The sequence below is a fragment of the Scyliorhinus torazame genome, chromosome 14, assembly GCF_047496885.1.
Source record: "Scyliorhinus torazame isolate Kashiwa2021f chromosome 14, sScyTor2.1, whole genome shotgun sequence".
NCBI lineage: Eukaryota > Metazoa > Chordata > Chondrichthyes > Carcharhiniformes > Scyliorhinidae > Scyliorhinus > Scyliorhinus torazame.
Window position 1 is genome coordinate 83,483,124 of NC_092720.1, and position 23,970 is coordinate 83,507,093.

The 23,970-nt window shown below is 45.9% G+C and overlaps 1 protein-coding gene across 4 annotated transcripts in view; it reads left to right on the forward strand.

Annotated features, from left to right (window-relative positions):
• zbbx (zinc finger, B-box domain containing) overlaps window positions 1–23,970 on the forward strand; it is a 177,556-nt gene that overhangs the window by 140,577 nt on the left and 13,009 nt on the right. For all 4 annotated transcript variants that reach the window (XM_072474438.1, XM_072474441.1, XM_072474440.1 and 1 more), the window contains 3 exons: window positions 9,227–9,385; window positions 11,994–12,242; window positions 23,101–23,206. In XM_072474438.1, coding sequence (XP_072330539.1) covers window positions 9,227–9,385; window positions 11,994–12,242; window positions 23,101–23,206 — 514 coding nt within the window. The remainder of the gene's footprint in view (window positions 1–9,226; window positions 9,386–11,993; window positions 12,243–23,100; window positions 23,207–23,970) is intronic.

The following is a 23,970-nucleotide window of genomic DNA, read 5'->3' on the forward strand; positions in this document are numbered from 1 at the left end:
TGTACCGGCCAATTTCAATGTGCGCAACAAGCTCATTTACCTTGTTCCGTATACTGCGCGCATTAAAGTACAATACCCTCAGTCCATTTTTGTTCTGCCTGAGAGTGATGTTCTATTATTTTTGTTCTCTATTTCCCCTTCAGTTATGACACCTTCTAATCTAACGCTCTGGTTCCCACCCCCCTGCCATGTTAGTTTAAATCCTCCCGAGTGACATGAGCAAACCTCCCAGCCAGGATATTGGTGCCCCTTGAGTTTAGATGCAACTTGTCCTTCTTGGACAGGTTGCACCTGCCCCGGAAGAGATCCCAATGGTTCAGAAATCTGAAACCCTCCCTCTTACTCCACTGGTTAGCCACGTGTTTAGCTGCACTATTTCCTATTTCTAGCCTCACTGGCACATGTCACAGGGAGTAAGCTTGAGATTACAACCCTGGAGGTCCTGCTTCTTAGCTTACTGCCGAACTCCCTGAACTCGTTCTGCAGGACCTCATCACTCTTCCTGCCAATGTCATTGTCATTAGTACCTATGTGTACTACGACCTCTGGTTGTTCAGCCTCCCCCTTCAGGATGTCATGTGTTTGTTTAGAGACTTCATTGGCCCAGGCAACACACTATCCTGGAGTCTCTTTCACTTCCACAGAAGCACCTATCTGTGCCCCTTACTAGAAAGTCCCCTATAACAATCGCTCCCCTGCACTTTACTGCCCCAGTACATGACTTTGATAAATTTGCAAAAATATGCCTTTGACGAAACCCCCTTGCATGAATAATATTCAAAAATAATTTATGCTACACCGCATTTCAAGATTTATGCCTCAACCTTTCAATTCAAATTAGTTGTCGGGGAAGATTACTGAGAGACCTAATGGCTTCTACTAAATCTTGTTACCAAGCTATAATCCATTGGAATTCTCAAACTACATCTGCTCTCCTTCAGGAGATTAAATTCAGCTTTGCAAAAGTTACTTGGCCATTATGGCGATACAGAGGGATTTTCATCTCTAGTTTTGAGAAGAGGTTGATGAATCAGGTTGATTGTACAATCTGATGATGAACCACATCAGAATTGTGTCCCATCTTAGATTTTAGCCATTTATCTCCAAACCATTACTACCTAATCAAAATGTTGACTTGAAGGAACATCTTTCGCGAATTAGTTATTAGAATTACTGCTGAATTGTTTTTTTAATATATTTTTTAATTCTCCTTTTTCACATTTTCTCCCAAATTTACACCCCACAATAAACAATAATCAGTAATTAATGTAATGTCAATCCCTATATCAATAACAACGATCCCATCGTCCCACCAAACCCCCAAACATTAGCCCGCAAGTTAACATAAACAAATAACAAAGAGGAATCAGGAATGACCCAAAGTTACCATTAATACATACAATCCCCCCCTCCCCCCAACCCTCCCAGCCCCCAACCCCTCTAATGTCCGATGTGACCCAATTCTCGAAAGTGCATAATGAATCAATGCAGGAAATCGGAGGGAAGTAAAACGGGGCCAGAAACAAAAAGCAGTAAGGATAAAGTGTAAGGCAGAGAAGCCATAGTCAAAAACCAAAAAGGGCCACAGTACAGGGTACAGTGACTGAGGAGAGTGTGAAAAGGGAGGTGATCAATGCAGGATTGAGGGTGTTGTCCCTAAATGCGCGCTGTATACGGAACAAGGCAAATGAGCTTGTTGCGCACATTGAAATTGGCCGATACGATGTTGTGGGCATCACAGACACGTGGCCACAAGGGATCAGGGCTGGGATATAAATATCCAAGGATATATGTCCTATCGAAAGGCTGGAGAAGTAATAATAGGAAACAAAGAAATGGCAAACAAACTGAATAGTTACTTTGCAACAGTCTTCACGGTGGAAGACACCAGTGGGATGTCCAGAGCTCCAGGAGAACCAGGGGGCAGAGGTGAGTGCAGTGACCAACACTAACAAGAAGGTTCTGGGGAAACTGAAAGGTCTGAAGGTGGATATGTCACCTGGACCGGATGGACTACACCCCAGGGTCCTAAAAGAGATAGCTGAGGAAATTGTGGAGGCATTAGTGATGATCTTTCAGGAATCACTGGAGGCAGGTAAGGTCCCAGAGGACTGGAAGGTGGCTAATGTAACACCACCGTTTAAGAAGGGAGGGAGGCAGAAGACGGGAAATTATAGACCGGTAAGCCTGACTTCGCTCTTTGGTAAGATTTTAGAGTCTGTTATTAAAGATGAGAACGCAAAGTACTTGGAAGTGCGTGGTAAAATAGGACTGAGTCAGCACGGCTTTGTCAAAGAGAGGTTGTGTCTGACAAATCTGTTAGAGTTCTTTGAGACGGTAACAAGGAAGTTAGACAAAGGAGAACCAGTGGACATGATTTATTTAGATTTCCAGAAGGCCTTTGACAAGGTGCCGCATAGGAGATTGTTAAATAAGTTAAAAGCCCATGGTGTTAAGGGTAAGATCCTGGCATGGATAGAGGATTGGCTGACTGGCAGAAGGCAGAGAATGGGGATAAAGGGATCTTTTTCAGGGTGGCAGCCAGTGACTAGTAGTGTCTCTGTGGTGGGACCACAACTTTTCACAATGTAAATTAATGATCTGGAAGAAGGTACTGTTGCTAAGTTTGCAGATGATACAAAGATCTGTAGAGGGACAGGTAGTATTGAGGAAGCAAGGGGGCTGCAGAAGGACTTGGACAAGCTAGGAGAATGGGCATTGAAGTGGCAAATAAAATACAATGTGGAAAAGTGTGAGGTTATGCACTTTGGAAGGAGGAATTTAGGCATAGACTATTTTCTCAATGGGGAAATGCTTAGGAAATCAAAAGCACAAAGGGACTTGGGAGACCTTGTTCACGATTCTCTTAAGGGTGATGTGCAGGTTCAGTCGGCAGTTAAGAAGGCAAATGCAATGTTAGCATTCATGTCAAGAGGGCTACAATACAAGACCAGGGATATACTTCTGAAGCTGTATATGGCTCTGGTCAGACTCATTTGGAGTATTGTGAGCAGTGTTGGGCCTCATATTTAAGGAAGGATGTGCTGGCCTTGGAAAGGGTCCAGAGGAGGTTCACAAGAATGATCCCTGGAATGAAGAGCTTGTCATATGAGGAACGTTTGAGGACTCTGGGTCTGTACTCGTTGGAGTTTCGAAGGATGAGGGGATATTATTGAAACTTACAAGATACTGCGAGGCCTGGATAGGGTGGAGAGAATGTTTGCACTTGTTGGACAAACTGGAACCAGAGGACACCACCTCAGACTAATACACAGATGAGGAGGAATTTCTTCAGCCAGACGGTGGTGAATCTTTGGAACTCTTTGCCGCAGAAGGCTGTGGAGGCCAATTCACTGAGCGTCTTTAAGACAGAGTTAGATAGGTTCATGATTAATAAGGGGATCAGGGGTTATGGGGAGAAGGGAGGAGAATGGGGATGAGAAAATATCAGCTATGGTTGAATGGCGGAGCAGACTCGATGGGCCAAGCGGCCTAATTCTGCTCCGATGTCTTATGGTCTTATGGTCTTATAACGCCTATGAATTGTAGAATCCCTCCATCCTTCCCCTCAGTTCAAATTTGACCTTTTCAAGCGTCAAGAATTCCAGCAGGTCCCCCCGCCACACCAGGGCACAGGGTGGAGAAGTTGATCTCCACCCTAACAGGATTCGCCTTCGGGCGATCAACAAGGCGAAGGCTACAACATCTGCTGACACGCCCGTTATTACTGCTGAACTGTTCAGTGAAAGAATGGGATCTCAGTTCCCTAACTTGTTACTTTTCCAGATTGTATTCTCAAAAAGACGGGGCGGGATTCTCCCAGCCCGGGGCCGGGCCGGAGAATCCCCGCAACCGGGTCACGCCACCCCGGCGCCGGCATGCGATTCTCCGTGGAACGGAGAATTGGCGCCGGCGTGTTTGGCGCGGCGCCGGTCGAGGCCGCTGTATGGGGCCGGTCCGCCGATTCTCCAGCCCAGATGGGCCGAGCGGCCGCTCTAAAAAGGTAGAGTCCCGCCGGCGCCTTCCACACCTGGTCGCAGCCGGCGGGAACTCGGTGCGCAGGATCGTGGGACGGCCTGTGGGGGGGTGCTTCGACCCCGGGGAGGGCCTCCGATGGGGCCTGGCCCGCGATCACGGCCCACCAATCGGCGGGCCGGCCTCTCGCTCCCTGGGCCTATTTTCTTCCGCGTCGGCCCCTGAGCTCCCGCACCATGTTGCGTTGGGCCGGCGCGTTGAGGGAGGCCACTGCGCATGCGCAGGTTGACACCGGCGCCACTGTGCATGCGCGGATCCCACGGTTCACAGTTCGTGTCGGGATGGGAGGCTTGTGCGGTGTGAACCGCTCCAGCTCCATGCTGGCCCCCTGTAGGGGCCAGAATTGGTACTCCCAGCGTCCCGTTCACGTCGTCGTGAAACGTGACGGCGTTTCCGAAGGCGTGGACACTCTGCCGCCGAATGGGAGAATCCCACCCAAGAAGATTAATGGCTGTATACTGATCTTTATTTCCTATTGATAGAATATGAGGGTTTAAAATCCTATCCCTTATCGACCTCATTTCTTTGCCCTCTGCTCTTCCATCAATTTAAATCCTCTACAGGGAAAAGCGAATATCAATCCTAGTTGAACTCCCACAACTGTAATTCAATGTAATTGAATCATGAGTATCGTCCATTAATAAATTGAGCAAGATGTCATCTGGTAATATTGTACTGATTTGAGTGGATGTAGGTGTAAATGGCAATTGACAACATGCTTATTCTCTAGATTTAATGTGTACAATATTTGACTTCAATATCTGTTGTTCATTTATTTTACATTTATTTCCAAGTCAAGCAAGATCCATTTATGTTTTTTTTATTAATTCAAGGGATGTGGGATTCGCTGGCTAGGCCACCATTCATTGTCTATCCCTAAATGCTTGCGAAGGTGGTAGTGAGCTGCCTTCTTGAACTGTTGCAGTCCATATGGTGTAGTACACCTACTGTGCCGTTCAGGAGGGAGCTCCAGGATTTTGTTCCAGTGGCAATGAAGGAATGGCGATATATTTCCAAGTCAGGATGGTGAGTGGCTTGGAGGGCACCTTCTTCCAGTTGGTGGTGTTCCAATGTATTTGCTGCGCTTGTTCTTCTATACGGTAGTGGCTTTGAGTTTAGAAGGTGCTGTTGAAGGAACCTGCGATTCCTGCAGCGCATCTTGGAGATGGTGCACACTACTGCCACTGTACATTAGTGGTGGAGGGAGTGAATGTTTGTAGAAGGGGTGCCAATCAAGTGGGCTGCTTTGTCATGGAGGGGGTCAAGCTTCTTGAGTGTTGTTAGAGTTGCACACATCTAGACATGGAGAGACTATTCCACCACTCCTGTCTTGCAGATGGTGGATAGGCTTTTGGGAGTCAGGAGGGGAGTTACTCTCTGCAGGATTCCTAGCCTCTGACCTGCTCTTATAGCCACAGTATTTATGTGGCTAGTCCAGTTCACTTTCTCATCCATGGTAACCCCAGGATGTTGATAGTGGGGCAGACAGTGATGGTAATGCTATTGAATGTCAAAGGCAATGGTTAGATTCTCTCTTGTTGGAGATGGTCATTGCCTGGCACTTGTGCGGCACAAATGTTATTTGCCACTTGTCAACTTAAGCATGGATTTTTTCCAGTTCTTGTTGTAATTGAACATTGAATGCTTCAGTACCTGAGGAGTCGTGAATGTTGTTGAACATTGTGCAATCATCAGCGAATGTCCCACTTCTGACCTTGTGATGGCAGGAAGGTAATTGATGAAGCAGTTGAAGATGGTTGGGCCTAGGACACTCCCCTGAGGAATTCATGCAGGGGTGTCCTGGAGCTGAGATGAGTGACCTTCAACAACCACAACCGCCTCCCTTTGTGCTAGGTTTGACTGCAACGAGTGGAGTTTTCCCCCTGATTCCCATTGATTCCAGTTTTGCTAGGGATCCTTGATCATAGAATTTACAGTGCAGAAGGTGGCACAGTGGTTAGCACTGCTGCCTCACAGCAGCAGGGACCCAGGTTCAATTCCGACCTTGAATGACTGTTATGTGCAATTTGCACTTTCTCCCCGTGTCTACTTCGGTTTCCTATAATTGCTCTGGTTTCCTCCCACAGACCAAAGATGTGCCGATCAGGTAGATTGGCTATGGTAAATTGCCCCTCAGTGTCCGAAGGTGTGTAGGTTAAGTGGGATTACGGGGATGGCAGGTGGAGGGAAGGAGGGGGGGTGCTAGGTAGGGTGCTATTTCAGAGGGTCAATGCAGATTTGATGGACTGAATGGCCGCCTTCTGCACTGCAGGAATTCTATGTTCTATGTTACACTCAGTGAAATGCAGCCTTGATATCAAGGGTAGTCGTTCACACCTCACATCATGAGTTCAGCTCTTTTGCCCATGTTTGAACCAAGGCTGAAATGAAGTCTGCAGCTTAGTGGCTTCTTCCTCCACGGGGTGCCTTGTCTACGAGGATGTGGCTGTAGTAAGTGCATGGAGGCAGAAGTCCCTTCACCAGAATTCCTTTTATTTACAAAAGCAACAGCCAAACAACCAGCTGCATTCAGCTTGCTGTCTATACTGGGAGTGCAGAGAATCTGACACTCCCTGTTATATACAGAGAAAGGAGTTCCCTGATTGGCCACTAATCAGGGAACTGGTATTCTAATTGGCCAATCTCAAAGGCCTGGTCTAAGTCACTACACCCGCATTGTCTCTTTGATAAGATGCAGTCTCCTGCTGCACATGATGTCCATCATCTCCTCGAAAGACCAACGGTGCCTGTACACTTTGGCCGTCACTGGTCTCTCCCTCTGGGTTCCTCCTTGGCCTGATGGATGCCCGGGTTTTCAGGGTGTGCAGTGGCCCCCTACACATGAGGTGCCACCTCCAGCCTGCATCATCTCTGCTGCCGCCTTCTCCAGCATCTGCCTTCCTCAGCTGCCACCAGCAAAGCGAGGTCAGCCTCTGCGGGATCCACAACAGCAAACATTTTTTAATCTGGAAGGAATTGGAGAAGGAGAAAGTGGGACAATCCATTAGGGTTTCCTCCCGGCACCCTCAAATCCCACAAGCACTTCCCTTCCACCTTTACCATGACTGTCCTGTCTTCTCTCAGAGTGCCTTCCAACGAGCCAGTTGTGCTGGCAAACCTTGCTCTGCACACTCACCCCGGCCACATCAGGAGCTCCTAGACCCCAGACCTCTACCGAGAACATAGGGAGGCCATGCTCCAGTGCCCTCCCCTGATCCACACACTTTTCCTTTGATCACAAGATTCCTAGTGCTAGAGCTCTTCAGTGTTTGATTGGTGGTTTGGCAGCTGCTTCTATTATGCTGACACTCCTAGAGTTTAAACACAGTGTTCAGGCTTCAAAGTTTCCTTGAGATGCTATGCACTAATCGTCCTCTGAGACATGGTACATGTACCCTAGAATAGGCAGCTGAGAGTTGAGAATATTTTGATTATTAAACGGTCAACAGTAGCAAAGATTTGAAAATCAACTTTGTAATATTCCACATATACTAACCTTTAAACAACAAGGAAACGTCCTCATTCTATATTGGCCCCAATACAAAGCGATATCAGCTCATTTTGACACAAAAAACCCAAACACACGGTATCACCCCTCGCAGGTTCCTCAACAGAAATGGAGGATAAGCCTGTGAATGTGTTATCACGTCCAGAACTTTGTCATTGAAATGATCTGTCCACAATGTGTTACTTGATCCATATATCAGTTCCATTCTTCGTCCAGGAACTGCAGCTGTGCAGGCCCTCCCACCTGACCCAATCTCACCGGAACCGAATCCTGGCATCCACATATTCCACTGGCGCTCAGAATGTAGTTGAACATCTTTGACTTCCAGCGTGTTTGACCCGCGGTGACGTGCTAGTTACATGCAGTACTCATCACTCAGCAACAAAACCATCAGCAATCTGCAAAAGCATTTCATCAACTGCATCATCAAGTGGCCCATTCTGATCAATGGCATGCACCAGGTCCCACAGCGTCTTCTTGCTTCAAACCGGCGCCCCTGAGCCTGTTGTTCCAGGACCCAGATATCTTAGAAAATATTGTCCTTCTGGCTACAGAAAAGGAAAGAAACAGCAAAAAAAAGGCATCTGCAGCCACCAGCAGGAGCAAGCAGCAAACACAACCTGCAGCTGTGAAGTGCTCTCACAGCTAACAAGGCTAATTCATCATTTGCTATAGCCTTCAGCTGTGCAGCTAGAGGCTGGTCACAGTCAAAGGGAGTGAGACTGACTTTCAGCATTGAAGCAACAGATAGGCTCTGTCCTGGAAGTGTTTGGTGGGACTGACAGGCTGCAGCTTGCCCCTGTTATGCGTCGAAGGCCTCACAGACGCAAAGCTCCTCCCCCCCCCCCCCCCCCCCCACACACACATACGCGCCTCCCCCTCCCCACACCCCAGCCCAAAAGCGACCCTGACGTGGAATCCTTCAGCCCCCCCCAACCAATACCAAATGGCCTGAGGGGGTGTGCTATCCCCCCCCCTCCCCCCAGCCAAGCATTGGGGCAACAGCTCTGGTTCCCTTGAGCTCCATGCTGGAAAATGGAAATGGCTACTCACCTACTCACTTCCCCTCAGCAGCCATTGCGCCAGCTTCACATTTTTGAAAATGAGTACTAAAGAATACCCCCATGATTTCTCACTGGCCTGAAGGGATTTTCAAGCTGTAGTGGGATTGTTGCTGGATTAGTAATACAGAGAACCAAGATAATTCTCTAGGAGCCCTGGTTCAAATCTCACCAAGGCAAATTATGAAATTAGAATTAATTGAAAATCCAAAATTAAAAGTCGAATTTGTCGATTGTTGTAAAAACCCATCTGGTTCACTAATGTCCTTGAGGGAAGGAAATCTGTCGTCCTTATCTGGTCTGGCCTACATGTGACTCCAGATCCACAGCAGTGTGGTTGACTCTTAATTGCCCTCAGGGATTAGTAATGAATGCTGACCCAGACAGTGACGCCCACATCCCATGAACAAATATTTTTAAAATTGTTCCGATATGCTTTATGATTGATCTTTAAATTTCAACCTTGGGAGAAAGTATGTGGTAGCAGATCAGCCACTCATTATAACCTCAACTTCAGATGGGATGCCCAATGGGTTGCTGATCCATATCACCCAATTGCTGCCACCAACAAAAATTAAACTCAGCCCTGACAGCAATTCCTTTTTATTTACCAATTCTCTAGAAAATGGGGACTGGCGACCGCAAAGCAGCCTCTGCAAATATGCAGATAACTCCATCGTTAATGATGTAATTGACGATATTCGGAGTAGGCCTTCAAGTAGTTTCGGAAGGCATGTTGCATCCACGAGACCATGGACACCATTATCAAAATCAACAGCAGGTAAGTTGTCAGTACTCACATTTTTTCCATCCATGTTTTTTTAGCTCTATTTTATTTCATCTGTTTGACATGTTTCCTATGCTTACAATAATTCAACATATTTCCAGGACTTGACACCTCTCTTTGGACTAACCTTGCCTCCATCCTTAGCAATACTCATCAACTTCTCTTGTAACACCTTCCTCATTCTCACCTATCTCCCTCTGAACTTATAGCACATTGTTCTCTCCGGTCCAAACCTAACATTGTCATTGAACTTGCTGACGAGGATATCAGTATGGTTGTTGGTAAACCAACTTCTACCTTGGTAAACCAACTTCTATCTAATAAACCAACTTTGTGACACCTCTTCCTATCTCCACCTGGACCATGACTCTACCATCATCATTAAACCATTATTTTTCAGACTGTCATTGACATCACCAATGGAAATCATCCCCCCAAAGCCTCCAGTCTCATAGTCTACCAGTCCAAGAAACCCACCTCTAAGTGCTACGGTGCACAAGCCAGCAGTACGGCTCACTCTGGCAATTCGTCTTCCTCTAGAATGTGGAACAAATCACATGACTTTTTTTACTACCCATTTGACTTTGAATTAGAGAGATCCAAATCGTAATCATCTTATAAAACCTTGCATTCGGAACAACTGAACGTTTTCCAGTGTTATTCACATCTGTAATTTTGGCAAATGGCCTTGGAATATTAAGAATTTGAAGGTTATTTCTGTGCTAGTTTCATAGAGGACAATTTGTGGACAGTTTACTACTGCATTCATTGCATGTGAAATAGTTGTGATGGAAGGTCAACTGCTAAAAGATTATTTATATGGCAGGGAGAATTTAATAGGATAGAATTTATTATCTCAATAAAGCTTTATAGGATTTTAAGGTGCAGTCACTATCTTAAAACATACAGAAAATGTATAGCCTTCTGCAAGTTGTTCAAATTTGAACAGAATTAAAAAGAAAAGTTTGAACTTAACAATAATAGCTTTTTAGATTTTTTTAAAATGGACAATTCAAGAAACTTGAATTTATATGCCATCTTATCACATCCTTAGGAAGTCCCAAAGTGCTTTCTCACTAATACATCAGTGTTGAAATGCAGTCAATATTATTATGTAGGCAAACATGACAGTCAATTTGTGCACAAGTTTTCACAAACAGCATACACATATGTGAAAGTTACATCTGCTTTCATTGGTGTTAATTAAGAGAGAAATATTGACTGGGACAATGGAGAAGTCACTTTACTGTTACTTTAGTGATATGGAATTTATTTTTCTCCTACCTAAGCAGGCATAGAGAACCTGAGTTAAATACCTCATCTGAAAGACAGCACCTCCAACAATGCAACACTTCCTCAATGATGTGTTTGTCTAGATAATGCACTCAAATCAGATTTCTGATTTAGAGGTGATAGACTACCAACTGAACTGAACTTACACTTTGAGAAAAGCTATCTTTTGAAAAACGAAGTATCTGGCTTCCTCAAATATCTATTTTACTGTTTGCTGTGAAATTAAATCCAATTCTGAAACATACCTATATAATGAAAGAATCCAATATGTATATGTTTATTATTTGAGTCTTACTTTGTAGTTAACAGCAGGATGCATTATTATGCTTTATTGGTGAGCAGAACTATGAAAAAATATAAAATGAAAATATTATGTGATGGACTCAAATTAAAAAAATATGGTGACAGATAGAGACAAGTCCTCCGCAGAATTTTGAGACGGGTGTTAATGTTTGCCCTTTTGCAGAGTTAATGTGACTGTCTGTATTAGAGTGCAAAATTGGTATTTTACTGGGATAGAAGACCGAAGAACATTACCAATTGCTTTGTTGGGAATTGTGGGAAGTAACAGCCGTCTCCAGTGGTAATTCAGCGATTATCCCTTGGGTGTTGTATGTGAAAAACTAGAATTAACAGAAAGGTTTTTCATTATGGGTTAATAGGAAAGAGATTTGCTCCTATAATCTTCACCTGCCAAATTATTGAGCTTGTTTGTATCCCTGTGGGAAAGGAACTCGGCAGTTACCAGTCACTTTTCCAGAGTGAGAAACAAAATGACCCCACACTGCTTTTGCGCATTTCCTTGCAACTAACTTCAGAATTTTATTGACAGAGGTTCAGATACAGGCTGTTTGGCCTCTCACTTGATGAATGACTCTCAAAGAAGAAATGGGAAAATCACCTTTGAAAGAGGGAGCCCAGCCTCAAACAGAGGAATAAAAGTAGGGCAATGGACAAACATGTGAATAACTAATGCCAAATATTGCTGACTGTGGGCTTGTTTAAATTGCAAGGGAAGAAACAAATGGAATTTAATGCATTATTATGTTGAATGCCAGACATTAGATTGTTCTGAGAGTTTGTGAATTAAGTACAGGAGCTACTAGAAGACAACTAGAAGGGAGATGGCAGTAAGGGTGTAATTCTAAAGAGAGTGGAAAGGACAATAAATACGGATTGGGAGAAAAATAAGCCAATGTCTGTGGTAGATAAATGCTACAAAAACATGAATAACTAGCTTTGAGTGTTCTATTACATTCTGTAATTATTTGTGTATTTGTGAGTTAACTGAAATTTCTAATATTTTTAGGGACTCTGCGATGCTCTGGGCGAGTAATGTCTCCGTCTCCAGTAGAGTCATTACATATTGCATCTCAAATTTCAACAAAACCTCTGGTTTCCCAGAAACAACGTAAAATCTCTGATCACCCGCTGTCTAGAGCTGCAAGAGAAATTTCTGAAGTTGAAAGTATTGGTCAAAGTGAATCCAGTTTTGACAATGATGCTGATGAAGAAGCTTTAATTGAATTGGCGAGGGAGCTATTGCAGATTCATAAAGGTATAAAATACTTAAAAGAATTGATGCTAAGTTATAATGCCTTTCAAATATCAGTTTGTGTTCCATATATGTCAAGTTTCGTGTTTGACATGAAATAGAAATAAATAGCTTCCAATGACTTGAAAGCAGGATTTTGAGGTTATTAATACATAAGAAAAAGATCTGAGGCGGGATTCTCCCGAATCAGCGTGATGGCCCGACGCCGGCATAAAAAACGGCGTGAACCACTCCAGCGTTGGGCCGACCGGAAGTAGCGGAATTCTCTGCACTTCCGGGGGCTAGGCAGGCGCCGGAGGGGTTGGTGCTGCGCCAGCCGGCGCCAAAGGGACTACGCGCATGCGCAGACCAGCCGGCGTATTCTGGGGCACGCGCAAGGTGGTGTCTCCTCCGCGCCAGCCATGGCGGAGCCCTACAGGAGCTGGCGCGGAAGGAGGAAGTGCCCCCATGGCACAGGCCTGCCTGCAGATCGGTGGGCCCAGATCGCGGACCAGGCCACTGTGCCCCCCCCCCACCCGGGGTCAGATCCCCCCGTGCCCCCCCCCCCGAGGATCACACCAGCCAACGTATCTTCCAGGTCCCGCCGTGTGGGACCATGTCCAATCCACGCCGGCGGGACTGGCCAAAAACGGGCGGCCGCTCGGCCCATCGGTCCCGGAGAATTGCCGGGGGGGGGCGCTGCCAGTGGCCGTCGACTGGCGTGGCATGGTCCCTGCCCCTGCCCGAAAACCGGCGCTGGAGAATACGGCAGCCAGCGTCGGAGTGGCGGGGCGGGATTCACACCGCACCGGGGATTCTCTGACCCGGCGGGGGGTCGGGGAATTCTGCCCCTGTTGTCCCAACAGTGCCTCCTGGAGCACACTTCCCTCCAGTCCACAAAACAAACGTTCACCTCTAAATCTTGTTTTCTGTCCCTTAACCAATTTAGTATTCACGTTGCCACTGTCCCTTTAATCCCACAAAGAGTTCAACTTGAAATATATTTTAAGTTTGTTATACGGTACTTGTCAAACACGTTTTCAAGGTCCATAAACACATCAACCACACTATTACCAGCAACCCCCTCCATTACTTCATCAAATAACTCAATAAAGTTGATTTGTCTTTCACAAATCCATCCTATCTTTCATTCATTAGTCCAGAATTTTACAAATGTCAAGTAATTTTGACTCAAACAAATGTCTCAAGTGTTCGCCACCATCAATGTTGTACTGGCTTGTAATTGTCAGTTTTAGATGGAAGGAAAGAATTGCATTTATGTTGCACTTTTCATGATAGCTGATCTCCCAAAATGCTTTGGAGCCAATTAAATACTTTTGAAGTGTAGTCATTATTGTGATGCAGGCAATACAGCAGCCAATTTGCATACAGCAAGCTCCCACAAATAACTATCAACTAATGGCAGATATGACTGTTTAATGATGTTGATTGAGGGATAAATTTTAGATTTGACGTTTCGTTGAATTTACTGAGCCGAAGGAGGTCATTCAGCCCATTGAGTCTGCACTGGCCTTTAGAAAGAGCATCCTACTTTAGCCCAAGCCTCCACCCGATCCCCGTAACCCCACCTAACCTTTTGGGCATTAAGGGGCAATTTTAGCATGGCCAATCCACCTAACCTGCACTTCTTTGGACTGTGGGACGAAATCGAGCACCCGGAAGAAACCCACGCAGACATGGGGAGAAATTGCAAACTCCACACAGTCACCCGAGGCTGGAATTGAACCCGGGACCCTGGAGTGCTCAAATTTCTGGAATGGGACATGAACCTACTACATTCTGACTCCGAGCCAAGCATGCTACCAACTGGGTCATGGTTGTCATAATTTTCACTTTGATCTCTTACATTTTTTGAATAAGGGTGTTAGAACCCTTTCTGGGGAACTTCCGGTGACGGCGGGCGGGACGCGGCCGCACAATGGAGGGCTCCCGTTCGGCAACGGCATTTTCGGGGCTTTAAGCCCGGTCCCAGGGTCCACGGAGGCGGCAGAAGCAGGGAGAAGGCACGGAGGAGGCACAGTGAAGACACAGGAGGAAAAAAAGAACAAAGAAAAATGTCGAGGGTGAGCAAGAAAACGGCCGGAAAAAAAACAGCTGAAGGTCCGTCAGGGAGTGGAAAGGTCACCGCGGGGTCACCAAGGAAAATGGAGGCTGGAGCACCAGGGAAGGCCGCACTGCGTACGGCTGAAGAAATAACTAAGGTGATGGCTGCGGAATTTGAAAAGCAGTTGGCGCAGATTGCGAAATGCATGGAGACGGTGAGGAAGGAGATGAGGGAGGTTTTGAGTGTGCTGGTGGAGGAGGCGGTTTCCCCAGTGAGGACGGAGGTGGCGAGCGCAATGGCGGAGGTGCGAGAGCAAGGGGAGGCGCTGAAGGAAGTGGAGGAGACGTTATTGCAGCACGGTGATCAACTTGCCTCGATGGGGAAAGAGATGCGGAAGGTGATGGATACTAACAAGGATTTGCGAGCAAAAATGGAAGACCTGGAAAACAGATCCAGGCGACAGAATTTGAGGATCGTGGGGCTGCCCGAAGGATTTGAAGGTCCGAAGCCGACTGAGTATTTTGCCACGATGTTGGCAAAACTATTGGGGGAGGGGGAGGATCCCTCCCGATATGAACTGGATCGGGCTCATCGGTCGTGGAGGCCTGTACCAAAGGCGAGTGAGCCGCCAAGGGCATTGACTCTGTGCTTCCGTAGGTACAGTGTGAAGGAGAAGGTCCTGAGCTGGGCCAAGCAGAAGAGGGCGGTGTTGTGGGCTGGAGCTGGTATACGTGTATACCAGGACTTTACGGTGGAGCTGGCAAGGAGGCGGGCTGCCTTCAACCGGGTGAAGAGGGCACTGTACATTAGCAAGGTGGGGTGCGGCATTGTATATCCAGCGAAGCTGAGGGTGACTTACAAGCTCAGGGACTTTTATTTTGGAACGGCGGAAGCAGCGGAGGAGTTTGCGAAAGCAGAAGGACTGTGGCAGAACTGCCAAATTGAGGAATGGCCATGTGCCGATGTAACCTCATGATTGTATTTTCTTCTTTTTTGTATCACTGCGCGCGGGTGTAGAGACTAAAGGAGCCAATGTGGTATATATTTGGACAAGGGAAGGGACGGGACTTTCACTCGAAATAAGGGTTCTTTGAAGTGTAGGTGGCTATGCGGGGTTTGTGTGCTAAAAGGGGATCTTTGGGCTTTCCTAGGGCCGGGCAAGTGGGAAAGGGACCCGGGCGGGGGCCTCCACGCTGGCCGGTTTAAGCCGGCCAGTGAACGGGAGTGAGGTGGGGGGAGGGGCTGCGGCCATCGGAGCCTGGCAGAACAGGGTCCGAGTGGTCTAGCCGGGGTGGAAAGTTGGGGGGAAGGAACCGAGGTTGGGAGGAGGAGTTTTACAAGAGGCAGTGGACGGGAGGAGCTGGAGACCGGGGGTGGGGGGGGGGGGGGGGGGGGGGGGGGCGGGGAGCTGTGTAAGATTAAGGGTGACTACGGGTAATCCCTGATTCCTTTTTGTCATTTGTTTATGTAAACATGCGGGTTGAGGTTTGGGGGTTGGTGGGTAGATGGGATCGTTGTTATTATGGGGACTGACATATCTTGCTGATTATTGTTTATTGTTGATGGATGTAAATGTGGGAGAAAATGTGAAAAAGGAGGAGAATTTAAATACATTTTTTTTAAAAAGAACCCTTTCTGGCAGCAACAGTGCATCTCAGCATGATTGGAACATTGTGCTCAGAGTCTCCACAATTTCTACACTTACTTCAGTCAGTAACCTAGCATGATTCCTATCCAGACAAGGTGACTATTCTAGTTTGAGTACTGCTGATCTTTAGAGTGCCCCTGTTCATACATTTTTACCCTATCTAATATCACTGCCTCTTCCTTTTATGCTATGTTGGCAGCTGTTTCTTACCGAGTGAAGACAGATGCGAATAAACTCATTTTGCACCTCATTTTTTCTGCCTCCAAAAGAAGATCATTTTGTTTCTAATTGGTCCCTCCTTTTACTACCTGTTTATCGTTTGTGGGTTGACATGCCACATTTATTGCTCATCCCTAGTACATTGAGATCGGTGTTGGTGGATATTGTCCTTGAATCACAAACATCCTTGTGCTGATCAGGCCTTCTTATTCTGTTTATATCACATATTTTTAACTGAATAGCCATTTGAGAGGTCATTAAAATTCAATCACATTGTATTGGATTGACTTCTTGTGTAGACCAGAACATAGAACATACAGTGCAGAAGGAGGCACCGACCCACTTAAGCCCTCACTTTCCCCGTAACCCAAGAACCTATCCTAACCATTTTGGTCATGAAGGACAATTTATCATGGCCAATCCACCTAACCTGCACGTCTTTGGACTGTGGGAGGAAACTGGAGCACCCGGAGGAAACCCACGCAGACACAGGGAGAACGTGCAGCCTCTGCACAGACAGTGATCCAGCAGGGAATCGAACCTGGACCCTGGCGCTGTGAAGCCACAGTGCTATCCACTTGTGCTATGGTGCTGACCAGGCTGGCTAGGTGTGGCAAATTCTATTTGTGAGGTAAAAAGCAAAACCAGCTGTGCTAGAAATCTGAAATATAATCAGAAAATTCTAAAATAGTTCAGCATCTGCAGTGCATTTGAGTTAATGTTTTGGATGTGAATTACAATTCTGATGAAGTATCAATACCTGAAACCATTTAAGATTTCAACATTCTTGGGGCAGCACGGTAGCGCAGTGGCTAGCACTGCTGCCTCATGGCGCCAAGGTCCCAGGTTCGATCCCGGCCCCGGGTCACTGTTTGTGTGGAGTTTGCACATTTTTCCCGTGTTTCCGTGGGTTTCGCCCCCACAACCCAAAGATTTGTAGGGTCGGTGGATTGGCAGTGCTAAATTGCCCCTTAATTAGAAAAAATGAATTGGGTACTCCAAATTTATTTTTAAAAAAAAGATTTCAACATTCTCGTAGGTTATTAAAAAGCTACATTGGTGAACAAGCTTGATATATCTAACAGTTCTTAAGCTTTCTATCAGGCCTTTTTTTTTAACTTTCTTACCTCTGGGGTCATCAGAGGTAAGAATCGACCAAAGTTTTATTCCTTTTCTAGCTATCGGTTTTATTTATATAATATTCAACCAGTTTTACAGCGATGTACGTGCAAATTTTAAGTCACTAATATAACGAGAAACTCAATATGGCCAAATCCTTGGCTTTGGTGATTAAGAGGTTAAATATCCATTTATATTTTGCATGGCATTCTTCTGGAATATCTCTAATCAGTCTTGTGGACTTTTCCCTCAGACATTCTAAAATGGCTGGTTCAGAATAGGTTTTTCACTAACTTTCCCAACTCTCTCTCTCTCCTTCTCTCCCACGTTTGCACTAATGATACAGCATCTGATGTATACATCAGCTTCTCGCAGACTTTCAAGGTCTTACATCTGCATTACCTTCAACCTCCTGGACAATCTGCGAAATAAGACTTTTCAGTCTGGCCAATATTGGACATGGGTGGGCCAGGGCATGATATGGTGATGTACAGGGGTGTACCAGGCACATGGTTGTTGGGGTGGGGTGGCGTGCGAGGCCGATGCCAACCCATCTGTGCGGCCCGTTAATCTTGTTACAACACTGGGTGTCAGTTTTCCTGGTGAAGCTTCCCGAGCTGAAGGCCGCTGCCACTTCGTCTCAGGTGACACTGGCTGCTCTGTGGCTGACCCTCCAGGTCCCTCGGGGGAACAGGGCATCCCGACTGCACACGACCGCGTCCAACAATCTGGCCAGCTCGGCATCCCTAAATCGTGGGGCTGGTCTCTTCGGTGGCATGGCTGTGAGCTGTGTGGGATTTGCTCTGTGTGATCGGTTTATGCGCAGCTCCCCCTTGTTGGCGGAGAGCTGGCGGGTGCCGTTCCTTCACAGTTGCTGGGGCAACATCCTTAACAGCACAGTGGATACACCTACATCTCAAGGACTGCAGCAGTTCTAGAAGGCAGCTCACTACCACCTTCTGAAGGGCAACTAGGAATGGACAATAAATGCTGGCCTAAGCAGCGACACCCACATCCCGTAAATGAATTAAAAAAAATATGGCTTGTCCAGTTCAGTTTCTGATTAATGGTAACTTATAGGATGTTGTTAGTGGGAATTCAGCAATGGTAATGCCATTGAATGTCAAGGGGAGATGGTGAGATTTTCTCTTGTCCGGGCTTTTCTTAGCACATATATGGTATGAATGTTTCTTGCCACACATCAGCCCAAGCTCGAATGTCGTCCAGATCTTGCTGTATTTGGACATGGACTGCTGAGTAGCTGAGAAGTCACGAATGGTACTGAACATTGGGCAATGATCAGTGAGCATCCCCACTTCTGACCGTATGATGGAGGGAAGGTCTTAAAATTCCAAAGGACAGTCACATGAGGAGTAAATTAAGGACACCTAAAATAGTAGTCATGTGCTGTGGATAAAAAGTATCTGGAGCAGAATATTATTTAATGATTGGTTTGCACACCCTGAGAAGTGAGATAGAGCAAGTGGCCTGAGACACAAATTTCTTGAGTCTGGCCCTGAGGATCCGGCTAAAGTGCTGGAAAACGTTCAGTCCCTCACATAGATGGTGAGTGCCAAGGTCAGTGAATGCATCTTCAAATGAGATCTCCTGCTCACTGGAACACCAACCTGCCATCACTCATCCATCAGTAATCAGGACTTGCATCTAACATTCAGATGCTCCATCTCACTCTTACATACTTAACAATGCTACTAGCCTCACAACTAACTCTCACAGCTTCTGCGTACCTCCACTATTCGATGCAGCAACATCACCCAAATACATTACAAGGCAGTCATTGATATTCTTCCCTAATCCTTGGAGGACCAACTGGCAATTAATCTCTGGGAGCAGCAGAGAATCACCATGGGACAAGCATACCTGCCATTCTTGAGCCTTTGAAGGAGACAGTGCTCTTTATTATGGGACTGACAATGCCTGTGGCCTTTGCATCCAGAATTGACAAGACCAGTCAGGATGATATATGTTCCAACTTTATGCCATTCTCAAATCCCAGTTCATTCTTATCCTGCTATCTGATTTCAAGTGCAAGATGTAGATGATGTGACCCTGGACCTTGCTTTCCATTTTTCCCCCATTGCCCTAGCCCCAACATTCCCTTTCTGCATTTTAGATTCCAAATACCCAAGACTTTATGCCTGGCCAAACATTGCAACTTCATCAGGAAGGGCGGGAACAACACCAGACCTCTGAAGAAACAGGTGGCTGAAATGTTTGGTGACAGATCTGATGGCTATCTTTCCTGCATCTCTGTAAAATTAGGTGCGATGACACCTGTTTGCAATAATAAGAGAAGGTGATCAGGGCCCAAAATTATGAACATAAGGAGTTTCACTTCCTGAATGTACAACTTGTATGTGATCTGTATGTGATTCATACAGAACGTTATGGGTGACAACGCCTACATGCTCAGGGACACTGAGGTTCCACAGTTATTCGCCACATCAATGCCATTTGGAGGGATAGATACATGGTGATGAGGAGTATCCGCCATGATCCCTGTAAGGAACCGGTGAACAAAGGGTGAGCACTGATACGAGAGCCGTGCATCCAACAAGGCCACCATTGCTGGGCTTTTCATAACCTCGGGGTGAGGGGGGGTGGGGGGGGGGGGGTGGATAATCTCGGTGTCCGGCCTGCATCCTTGGATTATAGATCTGAAGAGGATTCGGAAGATGAGCAGGGGGGGATAATCTCGATGTCCGGCCTGCATCCTTGGATTATAGATCTGAAGAGGATTCGGAAGATGAGCAGGGGGATCCAAACTGGCCTGTTGCTGCACCTGAGGCTCATTAGGGAGTAGGTGCCAGAGGAATTTGGGAGTCCATCACAATGCGATGCTTCTGTTGAGGATGCGGAGAACATTCAACAAGGTTTAGGCTCCACAGTCTTCCAATCTGTAACTCCACATAACCATTCCAGGTCAATGCAACCAAGACCAGCATCTCATGTTTCATTGCCAAGTAAACCTGTGAGGACACTCGCTGATGTAGACATCACAAAGCAGCCATGGATTAGAAGCCCTTTAAACAACCATCTAACCATGAGATCCTTTACAACAATGACACATCCAAGTCTGTCCATCATTTTATAAATTCAAGAAGCTTGACACCATTCAGATGATGTTGATGAAGCGATCCCTGCACTTCACAGCTTTGCTATTTAATCTATCTCACAAAGTGATGCCCTCCCAACCTCTAGATGAGACGGATTCATTCCTGCTGGCACTGAAACACAGCCTCCCTACGCTCATTTCCAAGTCACTCTGCAGCTCAAGAGATATTGCAACTAGCCTCCATTATATTGATGCAGACTTTCTAATGGCTGACCTTGTCAAAATCCATCATCACTCTCATAAATCGAAAAGATTTACAAAACCCCTCCAAAAACACTTAACACACTTTTACTATTGGAGGGAATTGTGGGTGGGTGCAGGTGAGGTCCCCAGTGCAATTGAATACAGGCATAAAATAGCAGATTCTGCACCAATTCAGCAATAGGGTCATGTTCTGCCCGTTTGTATGCTTTCAGGGCAAAGCCTGCATGCCAATGCAGGCACCCTTACTGCCAAGGCATGCACCATGGTGTTCCAGAGGTGTTCCAGTTGCAATTTTCTGAATCTTGGGTTTCTGTTATGCAGGCACCAGTGACACCACTGAGCCAACATTAACGATGGAAGAACACTAAAGATGAGTAATCATTCATATTTAGAAGGGAAACTCTAAAGAATGATTTGAAACATATGCAAAATTCATATTTAGAAGGGAAACTCTAAAGAATGATTTGAAACATATGCAAAATTCATGAAAATGTTAAAACACTTGAAAATAACGTTGCCAAAATTAGTTTTAATTAGAAACTTTGACAGTGTACATGACTACTATTTGTGTAGCAAAATGAATAATAGAACACAGATAGAACATAAAACAGTACAGCACAGTACAGGCCCTTCGGCCCACGGTAGCATTGTGGATAGCACAATTGCTTCACAGCTCCAGGGTCCCAGGTTCGATTCCGGCTTGGGTCACTGTCTGTGCGGAGTCTGCATATCCTCCCCGTGTGTGCGTGGGTTTCAGCCGGGTGCTCCGGTTTCCTCCCACCGTCCAAAGATGTGCAGGTTAGGTGGATTGGCCATGGTAAATTGCCCTTAGTGTTGGGTGGGGTTACTGGGTTATGGGGATAGGGTGGAGGTGTTGACCTTGGGTAGGGTGCTCTTTCCAAGAGCCGGTGCAGACTCGATGGACCGAATGGCCTCCTTCTGCACTGTAAATTCTATATGTTGTGCTGACCATTTATCCTAACCTAAGATCAACCTAACCTACATCCCTTCAATTTACTGCTGTCCATGTGCCTGTCAAAGAGTCGCTTAAATGTCCTAAATGACTCTGACTCCACCACCTCCGTTGGCAGTGCATTCCACACACCCACCACTATCTGTGTAAAGAACGTATCTCTGACATCTCCCCTATACTTTCCTCCAATCACCTTAAAACTATGCCCCTCATGACAACCATTTCCGCCCTGGGGAAAAGTCTTTGCCTATCCACTCTATCCATGCCTCTCACCACCGCGTACACCTCTATCAAGTCACCTCTCTTCCTTCTTTGCTCCAGTGAGAAAAGCCCTAGCTCCCTCAACCTGCCCTCCAGTCCAGGCATCATCCTGGTAAATCTCCTCTGCACCCTCTCCAAAGCATCCACATCCTTCATATAATGAGGCAACCCCGAACTGGGCACATTATTCCAAGTGTGGTCGAACCAGGGTTTTATAAAGCTGCAGCAAAACCTCGCGACTCTTGAACTCAATTCTCCTGTTAATGAATGCCAACACACCATATGCCTTCTTAACAACCCTATCAACCTGGGTGGCAACTTTGAGGGATCTATGTACGTGGACCCCAAGATCCCTCTGTTCCTCCACACTTCCAAGAATCCTGACTTTAACCCTGTATTCAGCATTCAATTTCGACCTTCCAAAATGAATCACTTCACATTTATCTAGGTTGAACTCCATCTGCCACTTCTCAGCCCAGCTCTGCATCCTGTCAATATCCTGTTTTAACCTGCAACAGCCCTCGACACTATCTACAACTCCACCAACCTTTGTGTCATCGGTAAACTTACTAACCCACCCTTCCACTTCCTCATCCAAGTCATTTATAAAAACCATAAAGAGCAGAGGTCCCAGAACAGATTCCTGCTCGACACCACTGGTCACCGGCCTCCAGGCGGAATACTTTCCATCCACTACCACTTGTTGTCTTCTTTTGGCCAACCAATTCTGTATCCAGACAGCCAATTTTCCCTGTATCCCATGCTCCCTAACTTTCTGAATGAGCCTACCATGGGGCACCTTATCAAATGCCTTACTGAAATCCATGTACACGACATCCACTGCCCGACTTTCATCAATGTGTCTCATCACGTCCTCAAAGAATTCAATGAGGCTTGTGAGGCATGACCTGCCCCTCACAAAGCCATGCTGACTATCTTTAATCAAACTATGTTTTTGTAAATAATCATAAATCCCACCTCTCAGAATCCTTTCCAATATTTTGCTCACTGCAGACGTAAGACTGACTGGTCTGTAATTCCCTGGGATTTCCCTATTCCCTTTTATGAACAGGGGAGCACTATTCGCCTCCCTCCAATCATCTGGTAACATTTACTTCCCTCCAATCATCCGGTAACATTTGCCTACCTCCAATCATCCGGTAATATAGAAATAAAATGTATGTTGTGATTCACAAATGCTTATAACTTTCATAAATGCATTTAAAATTATTTCAAAGCCATTCTTTGACACTTTAGGCAACGAAAAAAGAAGGCATGACTTGCCATCAGCCTATGAGCTGTTGACCCCTTCTGGGCAATCAATTGAAAAGACTACTGTTACTCAAAGGTCAGAAAGAACCAAGTAAGTAATTTCGCAAAGACATATTGTATCATTTTTTTTGAATACAGTTTTCCAAGAATTTCACAAGATCAATTGAAAATAGGAAAAATATTATTTGTTCCCTTGGCTTTATGGTATAGCAAGTTCTAAACATAAATTTTGATAGTTTTTGGGTTCAGTTCTGGTTGAGCTATCTAGGAAGGAAACAAATGTGCATTTATATGTCATTTAGGACATCCTAAAGTACTTTTTCAAGTACAGTTAGTACATGAATCGGCAGCTAATTTTCACAGAGCAATCTACCCAACATATTCAAAGTCATGTGCCTGTGCATACTCCCTGATGGTCAACTTTTCTTTCTTAAAAACCATGCTTGTTGCTGTCATGACCTGAAGCCATGGGACCAGCTTCCATATATATGGTGATGAAAGCACAGAACAAAATGTACTGTATTCAGGCTAATTACTTGCATGAAATGAGCAAATACTATGGGCTGCATTCACCGTTTTGGAGGTAAATGCCGACCCCGGTGTGGGAACTGTGGAGTTTTATTTATTTATTTTAAATTTAGAGGATCCAATTCATTTTTTCCAATTAAGGGGCAATTTAGCGTGGCCAATCCACCTAGCTTGCATATTTTTGGGTTGTGGGGGCGAAACCCACACAAACACGGGTGAATGTGCAAACTCCACACGGACAGTGGCCCAGAGCCATGATCGAACCTGGGACCTCGGCACCATGAGGCCACAGTGCTAACCCACTGTGCCACCGTGCTTCCCGAACTC